The sequence below is a fragment of the Mesoplodon bidens genome, assembly GCF_964165515.1.
Source record: "Mesoplodon bidens genome assembly, chromosome: 12".
Classification (NCBI taxonomy): Eukaryota; Metazoa; Chordata; class Mammalia; order Artiodactyla; family Ziphiidae; genus Mesoplodon; species Mesoplodon bidens.
Window position 1 is genome coordinate 74,630,922 of NC_138168.1, and position 21,700 is coordinate 74,652,621.

Here is a 21,700-nt window from a genome sequence, read left to right on the forward strand (position 1 = left end):
AAGTTCTTCTCATTGGAGAATCTATCCACAGCTCATTCCATTTGGCCCCAGATGTTATTCCAGTGTTCCCTACACACATAATGTGGACCCCTGCAGAGCTTCAGAAGGTTTACACTTACTTATTTTTTATCTGTACATTCATTCATTCATTATTCATTCATTCCTTTACCCTATCTTCTACAACATCACTAGGAAGAGGCACGAGCCAGTTGAGAGTTCAGTTTTCTCTCTGAGCACTGTAGAACATTTTTACTGTCCTCTCAGGTCCTTTGGTTGCCTTGGTAAATGCCAATTTGTAGCTTTTTAATGTTCAAGGGAAAAGAGGAAATTGAAAGTTGGCATAAATCACTAATTAGAAGCATAGATTGTTAACTTTGGAAAGGACCTCAGTAGTCATAGGATCAAGTCTTCCATTCAGGAATGGACCCTCTTTAAAATATTTGTAGGGGTTTTTTTCAACTTCTGGTTTAAAATCATTTAGTGGCAGGAAGCTCATTATCTCACAAAGCAATCCGTTTTACCATTTTCCAATTCTGTTTAGAAAGTTCTTCCTTAAAGGAAGCCAAAACCTACTACCCTATTAACTCCCAGTCATGAATCTTTCTTCTGCCCTCTGGAGCAGCAAGTGCAAGGTACTTGCCTTATTTATATGTCAATTCTTCAAATATTTCGAGTGTTACTTCTTTCTACAGTCTTCTTTTCTCCAAGTGAATTGTCCTAAGCTCTTTTCTATATATTTTGATAATTACATCCGTTTAACAAAGCCATTGTGAGTATTAAGTGAAAGTCCAAAATGGTGCCTGGATTACCAAATTCATTGATTAGCTCTAGTAGTTTTCTGGTAGCATCTTTAGGATTCTCTAATTATAGTATCATGTCATCTGCAAACAGTGACAGTTTTACTTCTCCTTTTCCGACTTGGATTCCTTTTATTTCCTTTTCTTCTCTGATTGCTGTGGCTAAAACTTCCAAAACTATGTTGAATAATAGTGGTGAGAGTGGGCAATCTTGTCTTGTTCCTGATCTTAGTGGAAAAGGTTTCAGTTTTTCACCATTGAGAATGATGTTGGCTGTGGGTTTGTCATATATGGCCTTTATTATGTTGAGGTAAGTTCCCTGTATGCCTACTTTCTGGAGGGTGTTTATCATAAATCGGTGTTGAATTTTGTTGAAAGCTTTTTCTGCATCTATTGAGATGACCATATGGTTTTTCTCCTTCAATTTGTTAATATGGTTTATTTCATTGATTGATTTGCATGTACTGAAGAATCCTTGCATTCCTGGGATAAACCCCACTTGATCAGGGAGTATGATCCTTTTAATGTGCTGTTGGATTCTGTTTGCTAGTATTTTGTTGAGGATTTTTGCATCTATGTTCATCAGTGATATTGGCCTATAGTTTTCTTTTTTTGTGACATCTTTGTCTGGTTTTGGTATCAGGGTGATGGTGGCCTCGTAGAATGAGTTTGGGAGTGTTCCTCCCTCTGCTTTATTTTGGAAGAGTTTGAGAAGGATAGGTGTTAGCTCTTCTCTAAATGTTTGATAGAATTTGCCTGTGAAGCTATCTGGTCCTGGGCTTCTGTTAGTTGGAAAATTTTTAATCACAGTTTCAATTTCAGTGCTTGTGACTGGTCTGTTTATATTTTCTATTTCTCCTGGTTCAGCCTCAGAAGGTTGTGCTTTTCTAAGAATTCGTCCATTTCTTCAAGGTTGTCCATTTTACTGGCATAGAGTTGCTTGTAATAATCTCTCATGATCCTTTGTATTTCTTCAGTGTCAGTTGTTACTTTTCCTTTTTCATTTCTAAATCTATTGATTTGAGTCTTCTCCCTTTTTTCCTTGATGAGTCTGGCTAATGGTTTATCATTTTTAGTTATCTTCTCAAAGAACCAGCTTTTAGTTTTACTGATCTTTGCTATTGTTTCCTTCATTTCTTTTTCATTTATTTCTGATCTGATCTTTATGATTTCTTTCCTTCTGCTAACTTTGGGGTTTTTCTGTTCTTCTTTCTGTAATTGCTTTAGGTATAAGGTTAGGTTGTTTGAGATTTCTCTTGTTTCTTGAGGTAGGACTGTATTGCTATAACCGTCTGTCTTAGAACTGCTTTTGCTGAATCCCATAGGTTTTGGGTCATCGTGTTTTCATTGTCATGTTTCTAGGTATTTTTTGATTTCCTCCTGATTTCCTTAGTGATCTCTTGGTTATTTAGTAGTGTATTGTGTTTGTATTTTTTACAGTTTTTTTCCTGTAATTGACATCTAGACTTATAGTGTTGTGGTTGGAAAAGATACCTGATACAATTTCAATTTTATTAAATTTACCAAGGATTGATTTGTGACCCAAGATATGATCTATCCTGGAGAATGTTCCATGAGCACTTGAAAAGAAAGTGAATTCTGTTGTTTTTGTATGGAATGTCCTATAAATATCAATTAAGTCCATCTTGTTTAAAGCTTGTGTTTCCTTATTTATTTAAAGCTTGTGTTTCCTTATTTATTTTCATTTTGGATGATCTGTCCATTGGTGAAAGTGGGGTGTTAAAGTCCCCTACAATGATTGTGTTATTGTCGATTTCCCCTTTTATGGCTTTTAGCATTGAGATGCTCCTATGTTGGGTGCATAAATATTTACAAATGTTATGTCTTCTTCTTGGATCAATCCCTTTATCATTATGTAGTGTCCTTCTTTGTCTCTTCTAATAGTCTTTATTTTAAAGTCTATTTTGTCTGATATAAGAATTGCTACTCTAGCTTTCTTTTGATTTCAATTTGCATGAAATATCTTTTTCCAGCCCCTCACTTTCCGTCTGTATGTGTCCCTTGGTCTGAAGTAGGTCTCTTGTATACTGCATATATACGGGTCTTGTTTTTGTATCCATTCAGAAAGTCTATGTCTTTTGGTTGGAGAATTTATTCCATTTACATTTAAGGTAATAATTGACATGTATGTTCCTGTTACCATTTTCTTAGTTGTAGGCCTTAATTGTTATTGTAGGTTTTTTCCTTCTCTTGTGTTTTCTGCCTAGAGAAGTTCCTTTGGCATTTGTTGTAAAGCTGGTTTGGTGGTGCTGAATTCTCTAAGCTTTTGCTTGTCTGTAAAGGTTTTAATTTCTCCACCAAATCTGAGTGAGATCCTTGCTGGGTAGAGTAATCTTGGTTGTAGGTTTTTCCCTTTCCTCACTTTAAATATGTCCTGCCACTCCCTTCTGGCTTGCAGAGTTTCTGCTGAAAGATCAGCTGTTAATTTCATGGGGATTCCCTTGTATGTTATTTTTCTCTTGCTGCTTTTAATATTTTTTCTTTGTATTTAATTTTTGATAGTTTGATTAATATGTGTCTTGGCATGTTTCTCCTTGGATTTATCCTGTATGGGACTCTCTGTGCTTCCTGGACTTGATCAACTATTTCCTTTCCTATATTAGGGAAGTTTTCTAATATAATCTCTTCAAATATTTTCTCTTTTTCTGTTCTTATTCTGGGACCCCTATAATTCGAATGTTGGTGCATTTAATGTTGTCCCAGAGGTCTCTGAGACTGTCCTCAATTCTTTTCATTCTTTTTTCTTTATTCTGCTCTGCAGTAGTTATTTCCACTATTTTATCTTCCAGGTCACTTATTCCTCTTCTGCCTCAGTTATTCTCCTATTGATTCCTTCCAGAGAAGTTTTAATTTCATTTATTGTGTTGTTCATCACTGTTTGTTTGCTCTTTATTTCTTCTATATCCTTGTTAAACATTTCTTGTATTTTCTCCATCCTATTTCCAAGATTTTGGATCATCTTTACTATCATTACTGTGAATTCTTTTTCAGGGAGACTACCTACTTCCTCTTCATTTGTTTTGGTCTGGGGGTTTTTACCTTGCTCCTTCATCTACTGTGTATTTCTCTGACTTCTCATTTTGCTTAACTTAATGTGTTTGGGGTTTCATTTTTGCAGGCTGCAGTTTCGTAGTTCCTGTTGTTTTTGGTGTGTGCCCCCAGTGGCTAAGTTTGGTTCAGTGGTTTGTGTAGGCTTCCTGGTGGAGGGGACTGGTGCCTGTGCTCTGGTGGATGAGGCTGGATATTGTCTTTCTGGTGGGCAGAACCATGTCTGGTGGTGTGTTTCAGGGTGTCTGGAAACTTAGTATGATTTTATGCAGCCTCTCTAAGGGGTGGGGTTGTGTTCCTGTCTCGCTAGTTGTTTGGCATAGGGTGTCCAGCACTATAGCTTGTTGGTCGTTGAGTGGAGCTGGGTCTTAGTGAGACGGAGATCTCTGGGAGAGCTCTTGCCGATTGATATAACATGGGGCCAGGAGGTCTCTGGTGGTCCAATGTCCTGAATTCAGCTCTCCCACCTCAGAGGCTCAGGCCTGACAGCTGGCAGAACAACATGACCCTGTCAGCTACATGGCTGGAGTAGCTGGGCTCTGAGTTGTGTGTTAGCCACTGCCCTGTTGTAGCTCTGTCTCAACTATCTCCAAAGGTCACCCAGATACATTGGATTATTCCACCATTCCTCAGAACTTGCATATGCCAGTCTGGGATTTGTAGATGTCCTCCTGATACTCTTCCCTGAGATACTAATTATAGGCCCATCAGTCAAAATTATGACCTCCAAAATAGCAGGCTTTTGAAAGTCAGCTGAAGGTACATGTGTCACAGGACAAAGCCTGCATTTATGGTGGTGAGAGATATGCTAACAGTGTTGGTTCTCTTCAGTTCAGAGACTGGGACAGTCTGAGCCTTCATGTAGCCAAGTCAGGAGCAGCTGGCCAACGGGCCCAAAATGATAATATGTTAGATTCCAAGAAGGCTTTCCGCAGCACCCGAGCAGTAGTCCCAAGCAGCCACTCTGCTCAGCTGCAGCACTCTGACCAGGGAACTCGGTGAGACCCTCAAATGAGGATTTCTGCTGGCCCTAGAGCTTGACTTGCCCACCCAGGCAAAGAGCAGAGGAGGGCATCTCCCAGCTCCGTCTCACCAGAGGAGCGGACACCTGGAAGCTGTGCAGCCAACAGCGCTGGAGCTGAGAGGTGGGTAGGCGGGGCTGACAGCCTCCCGAGAAAAGCCTGAACCACATGGAGGGTTCTGGTGCTACCGCCCAGGTAGGGGAATTAATTCAGAGCTGAGGCTGAGAGTAGTTCCTAGCCTACCCTGCCTGGAAAGCCTGGTGTTACCCCATCCGGTCTTGATAAGGCAAGTTGCTGCAGCTGTTTTTATGCTCAACAGACTGTATAGAGGAAGAACAGGTGTTCACATCTGATTATTTACTCCATTGATTATAAATGAAATTATGGAGATGAGGCAATTTGTTGGATTAATCAGAAAAAGAAAAGAAAAACACAAAAACACATCCCTCCCTCTGTAAAGTTTTAGACATACAGGAAACTTATGATGATGACCTGAATTCTAGCTCATCCTTGCTTAATCATAAGAATGCATCTATCAATCAAATCGACACATAGGCAGGAAGACAATCTGTGGGTTTGAGACAATCGTCTGATATTTGTGTCCATGAGGCAAAGTATAAAGGATGATGTTATTTTTAGAGTATCTTCATTTCCAAAATATGGAAATTTATCCTGAGACATATATGACATTTCATGACATTTCACCACTTTTTGACATTTACACAAATAGTATTCATATTCATTCTTTATTGAGCAAGTGTTTTAACATGGCAACTACTTTATTTGTGTATTTATTTACACCTCTTTCTCCAAAAGGAATTAAATATGAAACTTATAATGAATCAAACAATATAGCAAAATGAAAATAAAATTTTAAGTAAGTAAGAAAGATGAGGCAATGGAGTAAAAAATGGGTAGAAAAACAAGGCAGACCATGGAGTAAATTTAGTTCAAGAAATTTGTACTACATAATCCTAATTGTTACTGAGAAGAGGAAAACAGTTATTTGTAAGCTTCACACTTGCATTTAGTATTTTTTATTGCTCAGGAAAACAAGAACTGTGCCTAATTCCTTGATCAGAAGGAAATTTCTTCCATGAGATCACTCACTGTGAGAATACTGTGCAGTGCAATACAATCAATAATATTCTTAGTACACTTAGCAATGTGTTTCATAAGACTGTTCTTTTTTGATGCCATCAGTATTAGCCTATGATGGCAAACCAAAGGGGGAATGAATAAATGCAATTTTCAGCAAGAGATTGGGTTGAAAATGCAATATAAAATTTTATAGAATCACGACTTTCTGCTGTTGATATATATTTGTTATGATTTAATACCATTAAATACTAGTGGTATATATAGTAATGGATATTAAGCAAAAAACAACAAAAGGAAGCCTCTGATAGTACTTTTCAATAAATTACCCAATCATTAACTTACATGAAAAAAAGTTATTCTGAAATGTTTTCTTCATATTTCTCTTAGGTTAAAATATACATCAGATCTGAGCACAGGAGCCAAAGAAGTATTTGGCTTAAATGATATCTGAGAATGTGCAAAACCCTGTGTTGCTAAACACTATTTACAATTCCTACCTAAAGATGTTATAGTGCAGTGTGTTAAGTGCTTGACTAGCAGCAAACGTAGGTCCTATGAAAATGCCGGGGAGGAGCAACCTTGGGGACCCACGAAGACATCTCAGAGAGGGTGACCTTGGAGAACAAAGGACAGGCCAGACATAGATGGGAGGGAAGAGGGTTCTAGGCAGAGGAAAGAGTATATGCAAAAACCAGAGGGTAAAAAAGTTCATAGAACATTGAAGTAATTCACTGTGACTGGAGTGTACTCTTGGAGGATAGTTACACGAGTGACAAGAGAGACTGGAGAGAAAGACATGGTCTGGATCATAAGGGGCCTTATATGTCCCAATAAGAACTTTTTAACTTTTTCCCTAAAACGATGAGGAGACATTGAGAAACACTGAGCAAGGAAGAGACAGTATTATACTTGAATTTTAGAAGGGTTTCTCTGGTAGCCACATAAAGAATGGTCTGGAAAAGGGTAAGAATAACAGTAGGAAGATAACTCAGAATGTTTTAATAATCTATAGCAGAGCTGATAATTGGGAGTGGACATACTTAAGAGATATTTAGGAGGTATAAGTGAAAGAACTTGCTGAGTGATTAGAGGGATGGTGAATGGGAGGAAAACGGCAAAAATGACATTCAATCTTCTGACCTGAGCAACTGGGGGAAAGATGTTGTCACTGTTTGCCCAAAGGAGAAAATGTGAGAAGTTCAGCAAAAAAAAGAAAACTTCATTTTGTGGCGTGTTGAATTTGAAAGCTATCCTGGGAGATGTCCAAATAAAAATGTTCAGAAAAAAAATTGATATATGGGCCTGGCACTCAAGAAAGAGCTTTAGAATTGAGATTTGGGTGTCACTGGTATAGATGATGACTGAGAAAATTCTGATTTTAAATGGCAAACATGCTATCTCTCCAGACATCTGAATGGAAATTACAACATAAAATTTGAGGATAGAAATCCACCTCCAACAATGAATAGAAAAGTTAAGAAGGATGACCAGCAGATAAGACATTTCATCACCGAATGAGGAGATGCCGCACTGCAGGAAGATGGGCAATAATATGCTCATTGGAATCTTGAGACTCACTGAGCTTAAAGTTCTCAAATATAATGGAAGTTGGGAGATACAGAAAGGCAAAAATGAGATGGGGTGCTAATTTTAAGTCTGGCGATAAAGAGTACGTCCTCACCAACATTTACTTTGCTCTCCCTAACAATCAAAAAAGAGTTAGGAATATAAAAAGGAAAAAAGAAAGTATATCTAAAACAATTCATAATTATAATTGTAATAATGTCAACAGGAAGGAGGGATAAATACAAGTGGCTGTAGGTCGACATTAATGTTCTTTCCTTTAAGGAAGAGGAAATAATTAAAGTCAAAACTAAAAGCAAGAAAGGAGAAAATAAGGCATAGAAAAAGCAGAAAGATTTTGAAATAAAAACTAAACAATAGAAACAAGTTCAAATATATCAGTAATCATAATAAACAGAAATGGCTTAAGTCCCCGAAGCATGTGAGGTGCTGGGCAGACATAAGCTTTGTTTGAATACCATTCTATAAGAAATGGAGAATACTTATCTTCTTTGTCCACAGTTGGTACAAAATCTTCACTGCACTTATCTGGACCATGAATCCATCTTTGGATTTGTCGTTTAACTTTAAGAAAGCAACAATAAGGATCTCTATTAAATGAAAAATATATTCCATTTTCTTAAATAATTATATACAGCACAGTAAATTTTATTCAGTGAGTTCTGAGTTTTCTCACACTAGAAATTGATGAAAGCCTTGATAGGTGTGACAATGACAATTATCTGTTCTGTTCTGTGCTAGGTCCAGCTCTTTACTCTTTTCACTGTCCTGTTTCTTCTGAATTTCTTTTTTGTAATCCAAACCACTTTTATGCTAGGCCATACCATTTAATACTAATTATTTATAGTTCACATTTTAAATGACAACAGTCTTATCCACTGAATGCTAAGTAGTATTTCCTTTAGTAATATTGGTATAATGTCTGATACAACTATAGTACAGGAATTCATCCTGCCTGTTACTTGAACGGCCCAACATTTTCTGTCTGCCTCTGGCTATTCTTTCAGCTCTCTCTGGATTTTCTTCTTGGGTTTCTGTCCTTTGGGACAAATGATAACTTCCAGATCATATTTGAGCTTAAAGCTTTTCCCCCATTAGACATATTCTGAGATATTCTATAGCCTCTAGCTACAGGAGCCCAGAGCTAGTCCATACCTACTATAATGTAAACTAACCACATATTTTATGTTGACACTAAATTAATGCTAAGGAATCAAAGAAAAACAAACAAGATTAATGGGACATCTTTAGAAGGTAATAAAAGAGCTGCTCAGTAGAAGACTAATAATATGAAACACACAAATACATTTTTACCAAACTCTAAATGATCTCACATAATAATAATAGCTAATAATTCAACCAAAGAAAGTTTTGAATGTGTTTTGTGTTAGGGTTTTGAATATAAGTTTTATTAGATTAAAAACTTGGTCCAGGGCTTCCCCGGTGGCGCAGTGGTTGAGAGTCCGCCTGCCGATGCAGGGGACGCGGGTTCGTGCCCCAGTCCGGGAAGATCCCACATGCCACGGAGCAGCTGGGCCCATGAGCCATGGCCGCTGGGCCTGCGCGTCCACAGCCTGTGCTCCGCAACGGGAGAGGCCACAGCAGTGAGAGGCCTGCGTACAGCAAAAAAAAAAAAAAAAAAAAAAAAAAAAAAAACTTGGTCCAAGTTTACCGTGTAAGTGTTCTAGTACAACTAGAAACACTGAACATTGTCATATGAATCATATTTTAAAGTTTCCCTCATCTAAATTACCTACTTGAAAATTCTACTTTTAAAATGTGAAAATCCAATTCATATATTAAAGGGCTAATGATTCCATTTGTGAAAGTCCATTATTTTTACTGCTTCTTCCTTTGTATGCTACTTTTTTCTTTTGTTTCTTTTCTTCTTTAAAAAAAATAAAAAAACTTTATACTCAGTATAATTTATGTCTAAAGGTAGGGAAAAGAAGTCATAAACTTCAAATCAGCCCAGTCCGTTTAATTTTTCACCATCTACTTGGCTAGATATTAAGATTACCTGGCTCACATAAGGCGTGGAGACTATCTGAAGGTGTAATCCTGTGGAGTATATTTATTTATTGCCAAGAAAAATGGTGAGTTTTCAATATCTTTCATTTTGGGTTGGCATTCAGTTAGCTAGGTAAGAACCACTACTCAAAGGACAATAACTGGAAATCACAAATATAAAAATGTTCTAAGTCTACGAAATTCATCACAAACTACTTTTCTCTGTAACATTTTCATTTGCAGATCATCATTTAAGAGCTTCCATCTCCCTTTTAAGAACTATCCTCTGAAACCCAGTAGTGAAAACACTGCTATTGGGCAATATTCCAGTAGCAGCAAATATAAAACATAAGCTGTTTAAGTGACATCAGAAATCAGAATACATTTTAATGTCACAAGTTATGACAAAAATATTTTTTTCATAAAACTAGAACTTATATATGGGTAATGAACCAAATACAATGCCTTCAGCTGTAAGCAATAGAAAACCCAAATCTCTGGTTTAAACACAAATAAGTAGTCACACACAACTGAAGTCAAGAAGTTGGGAAGACTTCAGGTTAATTTATCTAGTAGCTCCAGCTTCACCACTTCTCTTTTCTCTCCTTCTGTGTTATTCTCAGGCTGGTAGGAAGATGGTTCCACTAGTCTGGATCACATATCTATACAAAACAACCGCCAAAGGAAGAAAGAGCATCTCTTCCTGTAGTTCTTTCTCAAGAGGGAGAAAACTTTACCCAGAAGCCCCCAGAAATGCTTTATGTATGTCAGGGGCCCGTGTTAAGTCACATATTTTTCCTGAACTCATCTCTATTACCAGGGAAATACTTAAGTTTACTCAACTCTGGGTTCCTGAACCAAGGAGAAGAGTGTTTCCTGTCAAGTGTTTTACTGTGACTGTGGCCTGACATCAGGCTAAACCGGTAAAAACAGGAAACTCAGTCCATTCTGATCCCTTCTTCCACACTTCCACTGTTCTCCAACCTGCCTGGTTTTTCATTCACCATAGTCTACTGGAAGTTGTTTTCTGTAGTGTTATGGTTTGAGTTGCGTCCTCACCAAAATTCATATGTTGAAGTCCTAACCTCCAGCACCTCAGAATATGACCTTATTCAGAAGGAAGGTCTCTGCAGTGTAACTAGTTAAGACAAGGTCATACTGGAGTAGGGTGGGCCCCTAACCCAATGTGGCTATACCAGTCCTCATAAGAAGGGGAAATTTGGACACAGGCACACACATAAGGAGAATACCATGGGGAGATGAAGGCAGAGGTTGGGGTGATGCTTCCACAAACCAAGGACTGCCAAAGATTGCTTAGCAAATCACAGAAACCAGGTGAGAGGCCTGGAGCAGATTCTCCCTCAGAAGGAACCAACCCTGCTGATACATTATCTTAGACTTCTGGCCTCCAGAACTGTAAAACAGTACATTTCTGTTGTTTAAGCTACTCAGTTTGTAGTACATTTTTATGAAGGCCCTAACAAACTAATACATGTGGTGTGCCCAGAATTCATATAGGTGCTTCTCCAACAAACCAGGAGTGAAACTGTCCTATTTGCCTTAGAATAAAGTCACATTTTCTTTGTGCTTTCTTATCTGTCAAATAGGGATAATAATAATATTTACCTCATAAGATTTGCTGAGAAGATTAAATAAGCTCCCAAGTATAGGTAAAGCACTTGGAGAAAAGTACATGGACCATATATGCTCTCAATAGTTACTAGCTATTCTTGGCCTTGACTCATTGAGCTACATGCCAAGCTCCATTACAGGCACTGTAAGTACATCACCAAACAAAACAAACACAAAATTTGGCCTTTATGATTTTTACATTTGTAGTGAGAGGATGCAGAGAGTAAAACAAATAGGCAGATTATGTGATATACTGGCCAGTAGTAAGTTCCACGAAGAGAAATGAAGCAGAGAATGAGGAGAGGGAGGGCTGGGATTGGGTGTGGCAGTTTTCAGTAGGGTGGTCCAGAGAGGCATCGCTGGAGGAGGGATGGGAGTGAGGCATGTGCTCACCTGGAGAAAGACCACTCCAGGCAGAGAGAAGAGCAAGTGCGAGTGCCCTGAAATAGGAGCCTTCATGGAATAAGCAAAGAGCAAGAAGGCCAGTGTGGGGAGAGCAGAGTGAGGTGGAAAGCAGTAGGAGGTAAGGTCAGAGACATAACAGGGGACCAGGTTGTGTAAGTCCCTAGAGGTCTTTGGCTTTTATTTTGAGTGACATGGCAAGACTTTGGAGGTTTTGAACATGGGAATGATATGATCTGACATACATTTTTAGAGGATCACCCTGGCCACTGTATGAGAATAGTAGAGGCAGAGAGAGAGGGAAGGCAAGACACAGGCAGACCAGGTAGGAGGCTGTTTCTGAAGTCCAGTCTAGAGATCATGGTGGTTCTGCCTAGGGTGGTTTGGGGGAAGAGGTAAAACATAGTCAGGCTATAGATATTTTAACAGGAGAGGTGACAGGTTTTCCTGATGGATTAAATGTGATGTTTGAAAGAAAGAATGGAGTTTAGAATGTCTCTGAGGTTTGAACCTGAGACTCTGGAAGCATGTTTCCATTAACCGAGTTGGGAAAGAGTGCTGGAGTAATTGGGGAAGGAAAGAACAAAGTTATTATTGTTGTTCTTCTTCTTCCCTTTATTATTATTGCCATTATTATTGTTGTTGTAATGAGTGGTAGCTTCATCAGTCCTTCCCATTTTATTCTTGGTCCCATCTCCTATCAGATTTTCTCTTTTTCCCAGCAGGTAATAAACCTCTGTGCATCCCTCCCCTCTATTTGGTCAGCACATTACATCAAACTGGTCCCTTTTCCTACTGTGATCTAATCCCAAAGAGAAGTATTATAGATGTATACTGAGCATGATCCTCTATCCTGGGAACACAAAACTGACCCTAATTGCCTGTTTCTACACACACATCTTCCTTTTCAATTCCCCCAATAGTATCGCTATGAAAGGAACCACCTGCTTTTTCTTCTTTTGGAAATTTCGCTGCCCTTTGCTTTTTCTCATTTTAGCCACTTTTCTTCCACTTACTCTAGTTTCCATTAATCTTCCCACCAACGCTTCCCCACTAACTAATACTGTCTGCTCTCACTCCCATGAACTTTCCTAGGACCCCTCAATACCGCAGTAAATCTCCTGACCTATCTCCCTAGCTCATCCCTTTCCACCACCCTCAACTAAAGCTTTTTGCAGCAGGAAGAGTCATTTGAGGTCTCTGAGACTTAGTTTGCTCCTCTGTAAAATAAAGAAATTAAACAGATTATCTCCAACGATACTTTCAGTTTTAACTTTTGATCAAACTAACTCTACGTTTAGCTATTCAGTATTTTTTCATGTGTGGAAGTTCTCATTTCCTAGCTAGCTCGTCCTCGATGTTTCCTTTCATTACTTCTTTATAGGTTCCAAAGTCCTAACCACATTCTTTCATCATTATTTCTTAGGCCAAGCCAAGTGGTTTTCACCCACACCTTAATGTTGGTCAAAAGAGTGTTTATTTTCTTAAATTTTTCCTAACATTAGCACACAAAATAATTGACGGATAATGTTTCAAGTCTAAAAGAAAGTAAACTTATTGGGACATCTCTTTACCCTGAATGAGATCTTATGTTGTTCTTTGAAAAATCTGTGACTGGAAAGTTTTGTTAACGCCAGTGACAAGCAGCTAACGGCACAATATCTGCTTTGATTTTCTCTGACACACCCTTGAGCTTTCCATCCTCACTTGTTTGTGGTGCCCTCACCTTTGACTTTCTTTTGTCCTGTAACTGCCAATTTTGATCAGCTAATGAGAGCGATAAGGAAAAAACAATTTAGCTCAGCCGAATGCCTCTTTTAACAAATAAGGAAACACAGTTTGTTCTTCTGGATTTCAGACTAAATTAACAACATTTAAAAAAATCCTGTACACAGAGGTCATTGTTAATGCTTTTATTTAGCAAAAGTTGCAGGTGATTTTGAAATACATTGGACATTCCATTCACTGGGGATGAGAAGTTTTTGCAAAACATTTTCAATAGCCCTAAACTGATTTTGTCTATCAAAGCAAAAAAGGGGAAAATACACCCCAAAAAGTCTTTCTATGGTGGAGGTTACGTAGCTGGACTTCGTAGACATTAAAGAAATTCTCACACACACACATTTATATAATTAGTTAGAAATATTCCATTTTTAAGATTAAATTTTACATAACACATTATGACTATGGGTTACTCAAATATCATAGTTATTTCTACTTATTTTTAGCAAGAGAACTAGACTTCACATTACTTAATCCTGGCTTATAAATTTAACTTTGTAAAATTGGAGGATACATGCGTCCTGTCTAGCCTTCTCTGCCCAAATTAAATGCCATCGCCTTTGAGTCACAGTTATAAGATGCCTCTCCCTCCTCTGAACTCCACTGGGACTTACCTTTCGTCCTTCTTATACCCATGCTTCCTAAATCAGAGTCTCTCATATCTATCAATAAATGTTGATGGAAGAAAAGGAGGAGGAGAAAAATAAATAAGCATTTTAGTTTAACAGAAAAAGTATGGGCTTTGAGTCAGACAAACCTAGTTTTGAATCTTATTTCATCTATTTATTCACCATGTGATAGAGGACAGTTGATTTAATCTCTCTGAGTCTTAGTTTCCTCATCTATATAATGGAGATAATAAAATCTCCCTCATAAGGTACCGTGAAGATTATATTAAATAAGATTTAAAGCATCTAGCACATAAGAAGTACCCAATAAAAGTTACTTCCCCTTCCCTATTCCAGCAAATCATTACTAGTTCAATCCTGCAGTGCACCTGATTGAACATAGGGCTTTTTCTAGGCTATGAGCTTTTTGAAGACAACATCTTACTAATCTTTATATTTCCTATAGAACCCAGGATAGTGAGCTGCATAGTCTGGAGGCACAGTAACTGTGTCTTGTATTAAACTGAGGAATAACGCAGTATCACTCCTAAACTGTGGAACAATTGTCTGTGGACTTTGGCACTTGGGGCTCTTTTGGGAATACAGCTCCTCTTGTGAGCTATGTATGGCTCAGGCCACTCTGGCCTTGAGACAGCCCCCATGGTTTAAATTAGGAAAACTACTTTCCTGAATTCTATGGCAACTGATCAGAATGCTCTTCCATTTCTTACTGTAAAACTGCTGCAAAAAAGTCGACCTTCCTCTGACAGAGACTGAACTTTGTGCTGGCAAAACCACAGGTTGTGTTGAAAAAGCACTGAGTCAAATAAATCCGGGTGATAAACTCCAGCTTGTCCCTCACCAGCCATGAGACCTTGGGCACGCTCCCTCTGCTTCCAGAGCCTCAGCTAAAACAAACAGAGATAATAATGCTTCTGAGGCTGTCACACAGGGTTGTGGGTAGAGATGGAAGGTGAGGCCTTGGAACACATTTTAACAACCATGAAGCAGAATGCAAAAAAAAAAAAAAAAATCTAGAAAGTCATTGCTTTGGGTCATATGAGGCTCTTACTTTATCATGGCCTAGGCTCCCACCCACACTATTCCCTTCTTTGGTCAAATGACCAACTCTCTTACTTTATAATTCCATCTCAGTTCAGCAGAAAAGCTGTGCGTGTATGTACGTGTGTGTGTGTGTGTGTGTGTGCATGGACACACGCAGTGATGCCATCTACGTAACTCCCAACCTTTTCTTCTGCAAGCCAAGTCACAACGCAACAAGCAAGGGCAGTCGTGCATTCACAGTACCGCAAAGCAGCCACCATGCTGCAGGGGCCGAGCCGCCTGCAGGCACAGGACTGCACCCATTCACTTTCTGTCTGATGCCAGAACCACACTGCACAGTCCAGCTGCTTGTGGACTTTTCTTGCATGTCAATTACAGCTTCCTTTGTAAAATCTTCCAAAGAAGATACAGCTCAACCAAAGCGTAACCAGAAGACAGTGCCAGACTAAAGAAGGCAGGTCAGCGGAGAAGCCAAGACCCGTCTTTCCAGTTGAGGAAGACTCTTGGTTTCTAGGTCATTTACAAGCATCACTCCAGGCTTCATAAGGGAACCGGGAGGTAGTTGACGCAGATCCATCACCTATACACTGCATATGGAAGACCGAACCTTCCCAAATTTCTGATAAAAGTCTTCCTCTGCCCGGGCCAAGGCATCTTCATCAATGTACACAGCCGGCCTTTTGGCCACGAGGAAGTACTGCACCTTCCTGCGATTCCAGCCCAGCACGTACTGGAGCCAGCCGCAGATGGCGGCGGTGGAGCGGCCCACCCCGGCGTTGCAGTGCACGTACACGGTGTGTCCGTTCTCGAGCAGCGCGTGGAGGAGACACACCGCCTGTGGCAGCATCTGGACGCGGCCTGGGATTGAGAGAGCACAGCACAGACCAGTGAGAAGTGAAGCCCGTGTTGCCGCTCACAGTCACTCCTCCAGCGCACCGAGGAATCACAGTGTTTTGGCGGAAGGGGCAGGGATGTCGGAGCTTGCTTCACTCCTTTGTTTTGAAAGGAGAGGCGAGACAATATCAAAACCTGCTGATTAGAAAGTGGAAAGAGCAGCCAGAGGCAATAGGTCAGCTCTGAATCTTCACTTGATTTTCCTTTGAATGATGTCTGCATCCGTGCAAATCTCCCTTCAAAGATAATTTTTTCACTACCGCCTATCCTCAGAAGAATGGATTTTTACATCCATCAGAATGGTCTGTACAGATTGGGCAGAGGTTTAAAGGATTTCAAAGAGAAGCTCACAGGTCCTGTCACCTGAATTTCCTTTAATCCAAAAGGATCTTCCAGGTAAATCCAAAACAGTTAGTCCATATTGGTTAAAGGAGTCAATCTGACTCTTTCAACATAGGCTAATTTTAATTTGTCCAGTGAAATGGCTAACTTATTAACTGATACATGTGGGATAGCCAGTCATTCATGTATCCCCTCACGACGTAGTGTGTATTAAAACTGATTCAATTTCTCCTTTACTGTGCAATTATGATTATAGGTGTTGCTGCTCTGTGGCTACTATCTTGATGATTAGAGGATCCAATGTCTTCCCCTCATCACACTGAGACAGGATATACAATGCTCTGCTGAGGCTCGTTGGACTCAGGCCCTTTTCATCATCCTAGGGACAGACAGCCCCCTAAAACCAGCAAAATCCTGGATGCCTGGAACTTCTCCTGCTCACAGATTCTCAGAGCAAAATGAATTTAGTGGAGTTTTTTGGAGAGTGGAGGATGGTCATTATAAATTACTTCAAGAAGCGATTAAAGCCGGAAACTATACAGAGTCCTGGATGAAAACTCTGTGCTATGACCTCACATACTCCAGCTGCTCTCTGTCCTCAACCACATGGAGACACCACAGTCCTGGGGCGATCTTCCGAGGGCCACAGAGAATGCCCTGTCCAGCCCTCACATTGCCATCCTGTTGGTGGCAGAGGTGGGAGAAACCCCTCCCTCAAATGATTTCATGAGGCCCGGAATTCTCCCATGAGAGCTGCTCAAGTAAGTTTAGACTTTCCTTAGATGTCCTTTTTTAAATGCCTTGTAGGGACCAACACAACACATTGCAATCAGGCACCACCACCTTAGAAGGAGAGAGTTACCAAAATCCCACTGTGGCCTGAAGTCACCTCCCTGCTGGGGCAGGGGGTGGGAGGGGGCTGGCACTTAGCTTCAGGCTCAGCCTGCTCTGGGATCAGAGCAGGAGATCTATATGGAAGCCAGATAATATTCTAGTTGCTCCTGGTGCTCTGTTACTGCCTCTGACTAAGGGATCTAAAGGCCCCAGGCGGCAGTTTAGAGATGCTTTTAACAGGAATGCTTGAGGCAAAGCACACTTTGAAGTGCCTGAAGCTCCATCTCTTGCCAGTACCTGTTGCCACACTTTCATGTTCCCTGCCTTGTCCCTGAAGGCATCTGAATTGGAGACACACCAGCTCCAAGCCTTGACTGATTTCTCAGAGTCCAAACTGAGCCATAGACTTTAATTGATCTATGCTTCTGTGCTTGGTTGCAGGGTGTTCTGAGGTTACAGCTAGGTGGGCCTGCCATTCGGTCAGTTACTCATGGCCCTCTCCTAGAGGCAGTAAGTATCTCCGGAGATGTAACAAGGCAGAAGACACCATATGTACCAGAGAGGTGTCTCACTGTATGTCTCAGGGAAAGGACTGTTTATTTGGTCCACCACTGGAGTTAAGGGATCAGAGGGGGCAAAACCTCCAAGGTATGTTTGAGTGGCCCTGCTGATAAGGGTGAGGCCTGTTCAAGGGCACAGCTTTTGTTCCACTGAGGGCATGTTAGAGGTTTACTTTAAGTGATGTTGTCCAGGAAGGGAACTACCAGTGACGGATCTGGGAAGCTTGGGTCACTCCGGCTTCTGCCACAGCTGGCATCACTTTTCAAGTTCCCTGTTATGGCTGCCTCTCCAGTTACCATGTTCATTGCCAGGAAATAAACATAAATATTTTTAATATGGGTTTTCATCAAATGCCAAATACACAAGTAAACCACAGTGGACATTTGCAGGAGGAACTGCTGCAGAGTCCCAGAGTCAATGCTCAGCTTTTGCAGTATCAGTGGAGCCAGCCTGCCCCGGCCACGTCTATATGGACCCATCAGGATCCCTTCCGCTGACCTTCATTATGGCCAGAGGTTCCCCAAGGAAGGGTCCGCACCAAATGGCCAAAATGACCTAGTATCTCCCCCTCTCCTTTTTATCTGTAAAAGATTCTTCAACAGGTATGTACACAGTTTAGAAGTTGAAAAGGGATTTGTGTTAGTTTAAGGTTCAGTGAGCTCAGATGCATAATCCTGGAATGTAAATGTCAGCTGCCACGTGGAAACTCCAGAAGGCTCCCAGTTTAAACACAGGTCTCACCCACCAGTGGTCTTCTCCTAGAATCACGCAGCCGTCCCACTTAAGAACTGTCAAACAATTATTTAAATAGCATAAAGAATGAATAAAGAATAAAAAGGAGCACCAGAGAAGCAGTCAGTCTACGGGGCCCACCCCTCTCAGCCTGGCTTCAGCTGGAGCCCTCCTTTACTTTGACCCTGTTTTGATTGATGACAGCTAACACGTACTGAGCCTTTTCTACTTGCCAAGCACTGATCTAAACATTCTGTGTGCAATAGCTCCTTTATAGCTACCTCTCAAGAGCTATGAGGTTGGTACTATTATTATCCTCAGTTATATCTGAGATTTGCCCAAGGTTACTCCCTAATGGCCACCTCCAACCCAGCCATCCAGATTCTAAAGCCTCTGGTTTTAACCTCTGTACTACTGTCCTTCTCTAACCTACCTGGTCAATGGCACTTGCTGGCCACTATGCTGTCAATCTGAATTTTCAGTCAGTCCCTGCCCACCCACTTACCTGGTCATGCTGCGGCTCTCACTCCTGTGGGACAGTAACACCCTCTGTGGGATTCAGCACTTCTGCTCCTACCCTAGAGGGGCCATCTGTGCCCTACAGGCGCATGTCCTTCTGCTTGAAAACCCATTCTAGGGAGCTTGAGCTAATACGTAACCCACCAAGGAATCACAAGACGGTCCCCAGGGTCAGGGCTCATACAGTAAAGCCAGCGTCAACCAGATCCCCTAATTTTTATGTTTCATATATTTAGGCTCCATATAGAATTTAATTTGATAAAATGTTTCCATTTTTATAAACAATAACACCCCAAGGCAAAAGAGAACCACTGATTTTTTAATGTAAAATATTCCAAATTTTAAGTGTTGGCAACTAAGTTGAAATTTTTAAAGCCTGTGCAGGTCCAACAAAACACTCTACCATCTGTGATTCTTACTTTGGAATCTAAAACAGGCCTTGACTCTCCACAGATGCTCAATAAACACTCATTAAATACATGAATTAAAACAATGTAAAAAAACCCATTAATACCGATTTGATCTGAGACAGTCCAAGACCCCTCTTATCTAAATTTCTGGTCCACATCTCCTCCAGGCTAATCCAACTCTGGAATGATTAAAAGCTACCTGAAAACATGCAATGAGCAAGCAAGCACAGGTGAGAAAGGGGACAAGGGCATGGTGGGGCAGCCTGAGGCATGAGGGGGCCTGAAATAAGTGGGAGTGGGGAGTCCTTAAAGATAGCTGAGGTTGACCTAAGTCTGACCCTGAAAGAAATCATTCCTGGCACAACTTCCAGCCTTCCAACACACACACACACACACACACACACACACACACACACACACGTCTTTCCTTTCTTAATCCAGAGGCAGATTTATGGCTGAATATATTACTATTTTATTTGAGCATATTTTCTTTTCCTTAATATTGATAAGGTCTATGTTAACTGCAACGCCCTTTGGTAGAAACTGAAGAACTTGGCACTAATATTATAGTCCCAACTTTGGAATTTTGAAAGCACTTTCATATCAGTTATTTTATTCTATTGTTATAATCGTGTAAGTCTGCAATTATTATTCCCCATTTTCCAAGTGCAGGAACAAGCCTGCCCGTATCACATGATGGTGATAAGGCTCAAGCCCCGGTGGTGAGGCTCCAAGGCCAGTGTCTTCGCCTCACGGCAGCACTGAATTTAGCGTGCTGAGTCAGAGAAAGCACTAAGACTGTGACCACAAGTGGGTGGCTCTGGGGAGCATGTTAACCCATTTGGGAGACAAGGGTAAACCATTTGTTATAAACAGCACTGCGCTTACAGAGGTCAAAACCCAATCTGAGTACTTCCCGTGTGAAGGAAAACTGACTTTTAATGAACAGATTTTATGTTTTCAGGTGAGTGCTAGATTTGGGAGCTTTTTGTTCCTCAGGTGAAAGACACAAATCAAAATTAAAAAAAAAAAAGAAAAGAAAAGGAAAAACCTAAACAACCCCAGTCCCACTGCATATGACAAAAAGTACAAGAGAAAGAATCGATGGCACAATTGACTGTACCAGGTCTGTGACAACCCGTGGTGACAGTCAGGCCTAACAGACTGTCTTCTTTCTCAGACTTTATCTGACAGCATTATGTTGCGGCTCAAAACACTTCCAGATGGATTTTTCTCTCGAGTTCTAAAAATATTCAGCTGAATTAATCTGTGTGTTCATTGTGCTAATGTTGTGACCACAGAGATTGATCTGTTGGTCAGAAATTCCTCGGCGACGCAGGAGTGCTGTTAACTCTTTGATTACTCCCCGAGGTTCTGCTGAACCAAAGAAACCCCTTATTTAGTCTTGGGGTTTGGCCTTTTTCAAGTGGGAGCTTTCATTTTGCTGCCATTTCATGTTTCCAAAGTGCCACAGGGTGGAAGACGCTCCGTTGTATGACTGGTGACTCTGTAACCCTCCTCCCCCACCGACAAAGGTTTTAATACCATTACAGTGGGTCTTTGGAGGTAGAATTTTCCATCAGGCTTCTGTATATTCCCCAACTATCAAGCAAATTGCCTATCAGTCAGCAGGGTTTTGGAGAATCAGTGCATGGGGTGGAGCAGGGCATATTTATCTCAACTTCTCTGAGCTTCGTCTCACATCCTACTCCAACAGGATAACAATGCTCCAAGATGACAACCAAAGAAGCGAAAATCAAAACACTCCCAGGAAGCTACAGGCACACTGTCCTAACGACCTTCTCCATTTTGAAACCAGAGAAACAAACTGGACAGGGCAAATATGACCTAGATTCGACCAGTGCTCTTCTGTGCTTATTTGGTGGGTTTTTTTTTTTAATTCCTTGAAAAAAGACAGAGCTCTTGCAGTTGAATCAAGCTCCTCTGGATCAGCATTAATTACCAAGAAGAGTAACCAAACTATCTCCTTCTTCAGGAAGAAAAATTATACATCCCCAGTGACAGTTCAGTTCAGACTGACCCACGAAGGGGTCTAACCCGGCCAGGAGGACCATAAAGATTCATTAAGAGCCAAGATGGCCAAGGTCCTGGGACACTCTGGGGTGACAAGCTACTCCCCTGGAAACTCATGACTTTGTCTAACTCCAGCTGACGATGTACATGACAGACTGAAAGTGCAGGTGGTGGTCTGCAGAAAGTGCATGAAGAGAGCATGTAGAGAAGCTTCATCATATGGTGCCAGGAGCAATGTTCTGAGCCTGACTGCCTGGGTTGAAATCCAGGCTGTGTCTCTGCTCTATGACATAGGCCAGGTT

The 21,700-nt window shown here is 40.7% G+C and overlaps 1 protein-coding gene across 2 annotated transcripts in view; it reads right to left on the reverse strand.

The window, feature by feature from the left end:
- Nucleotides 1–14,366: 14,366 nt before the first annotated feature.
- Nucleotides 14,367–21,700, reverse strand: part of EPM2A (EPM2A glucan phosphatase, laforin) — a 71,560-nt gene continuing 64,226 nt past the window's right edge. For both annotated transcript variants that reach the window (XM_081250965.1, XM_081250964.1), the window contains one exon: nt 14,367–15,930. In XM_081250965.1, the coding sequence (XP_081107091.1) occupies nt 15,732–15,930 (199 nt within the window). In that variant the 3' untranslated portion in view covers nt 14,367–15,731. The remainder of the gene's footprint in view (nt 15,931–21,700) is intronic.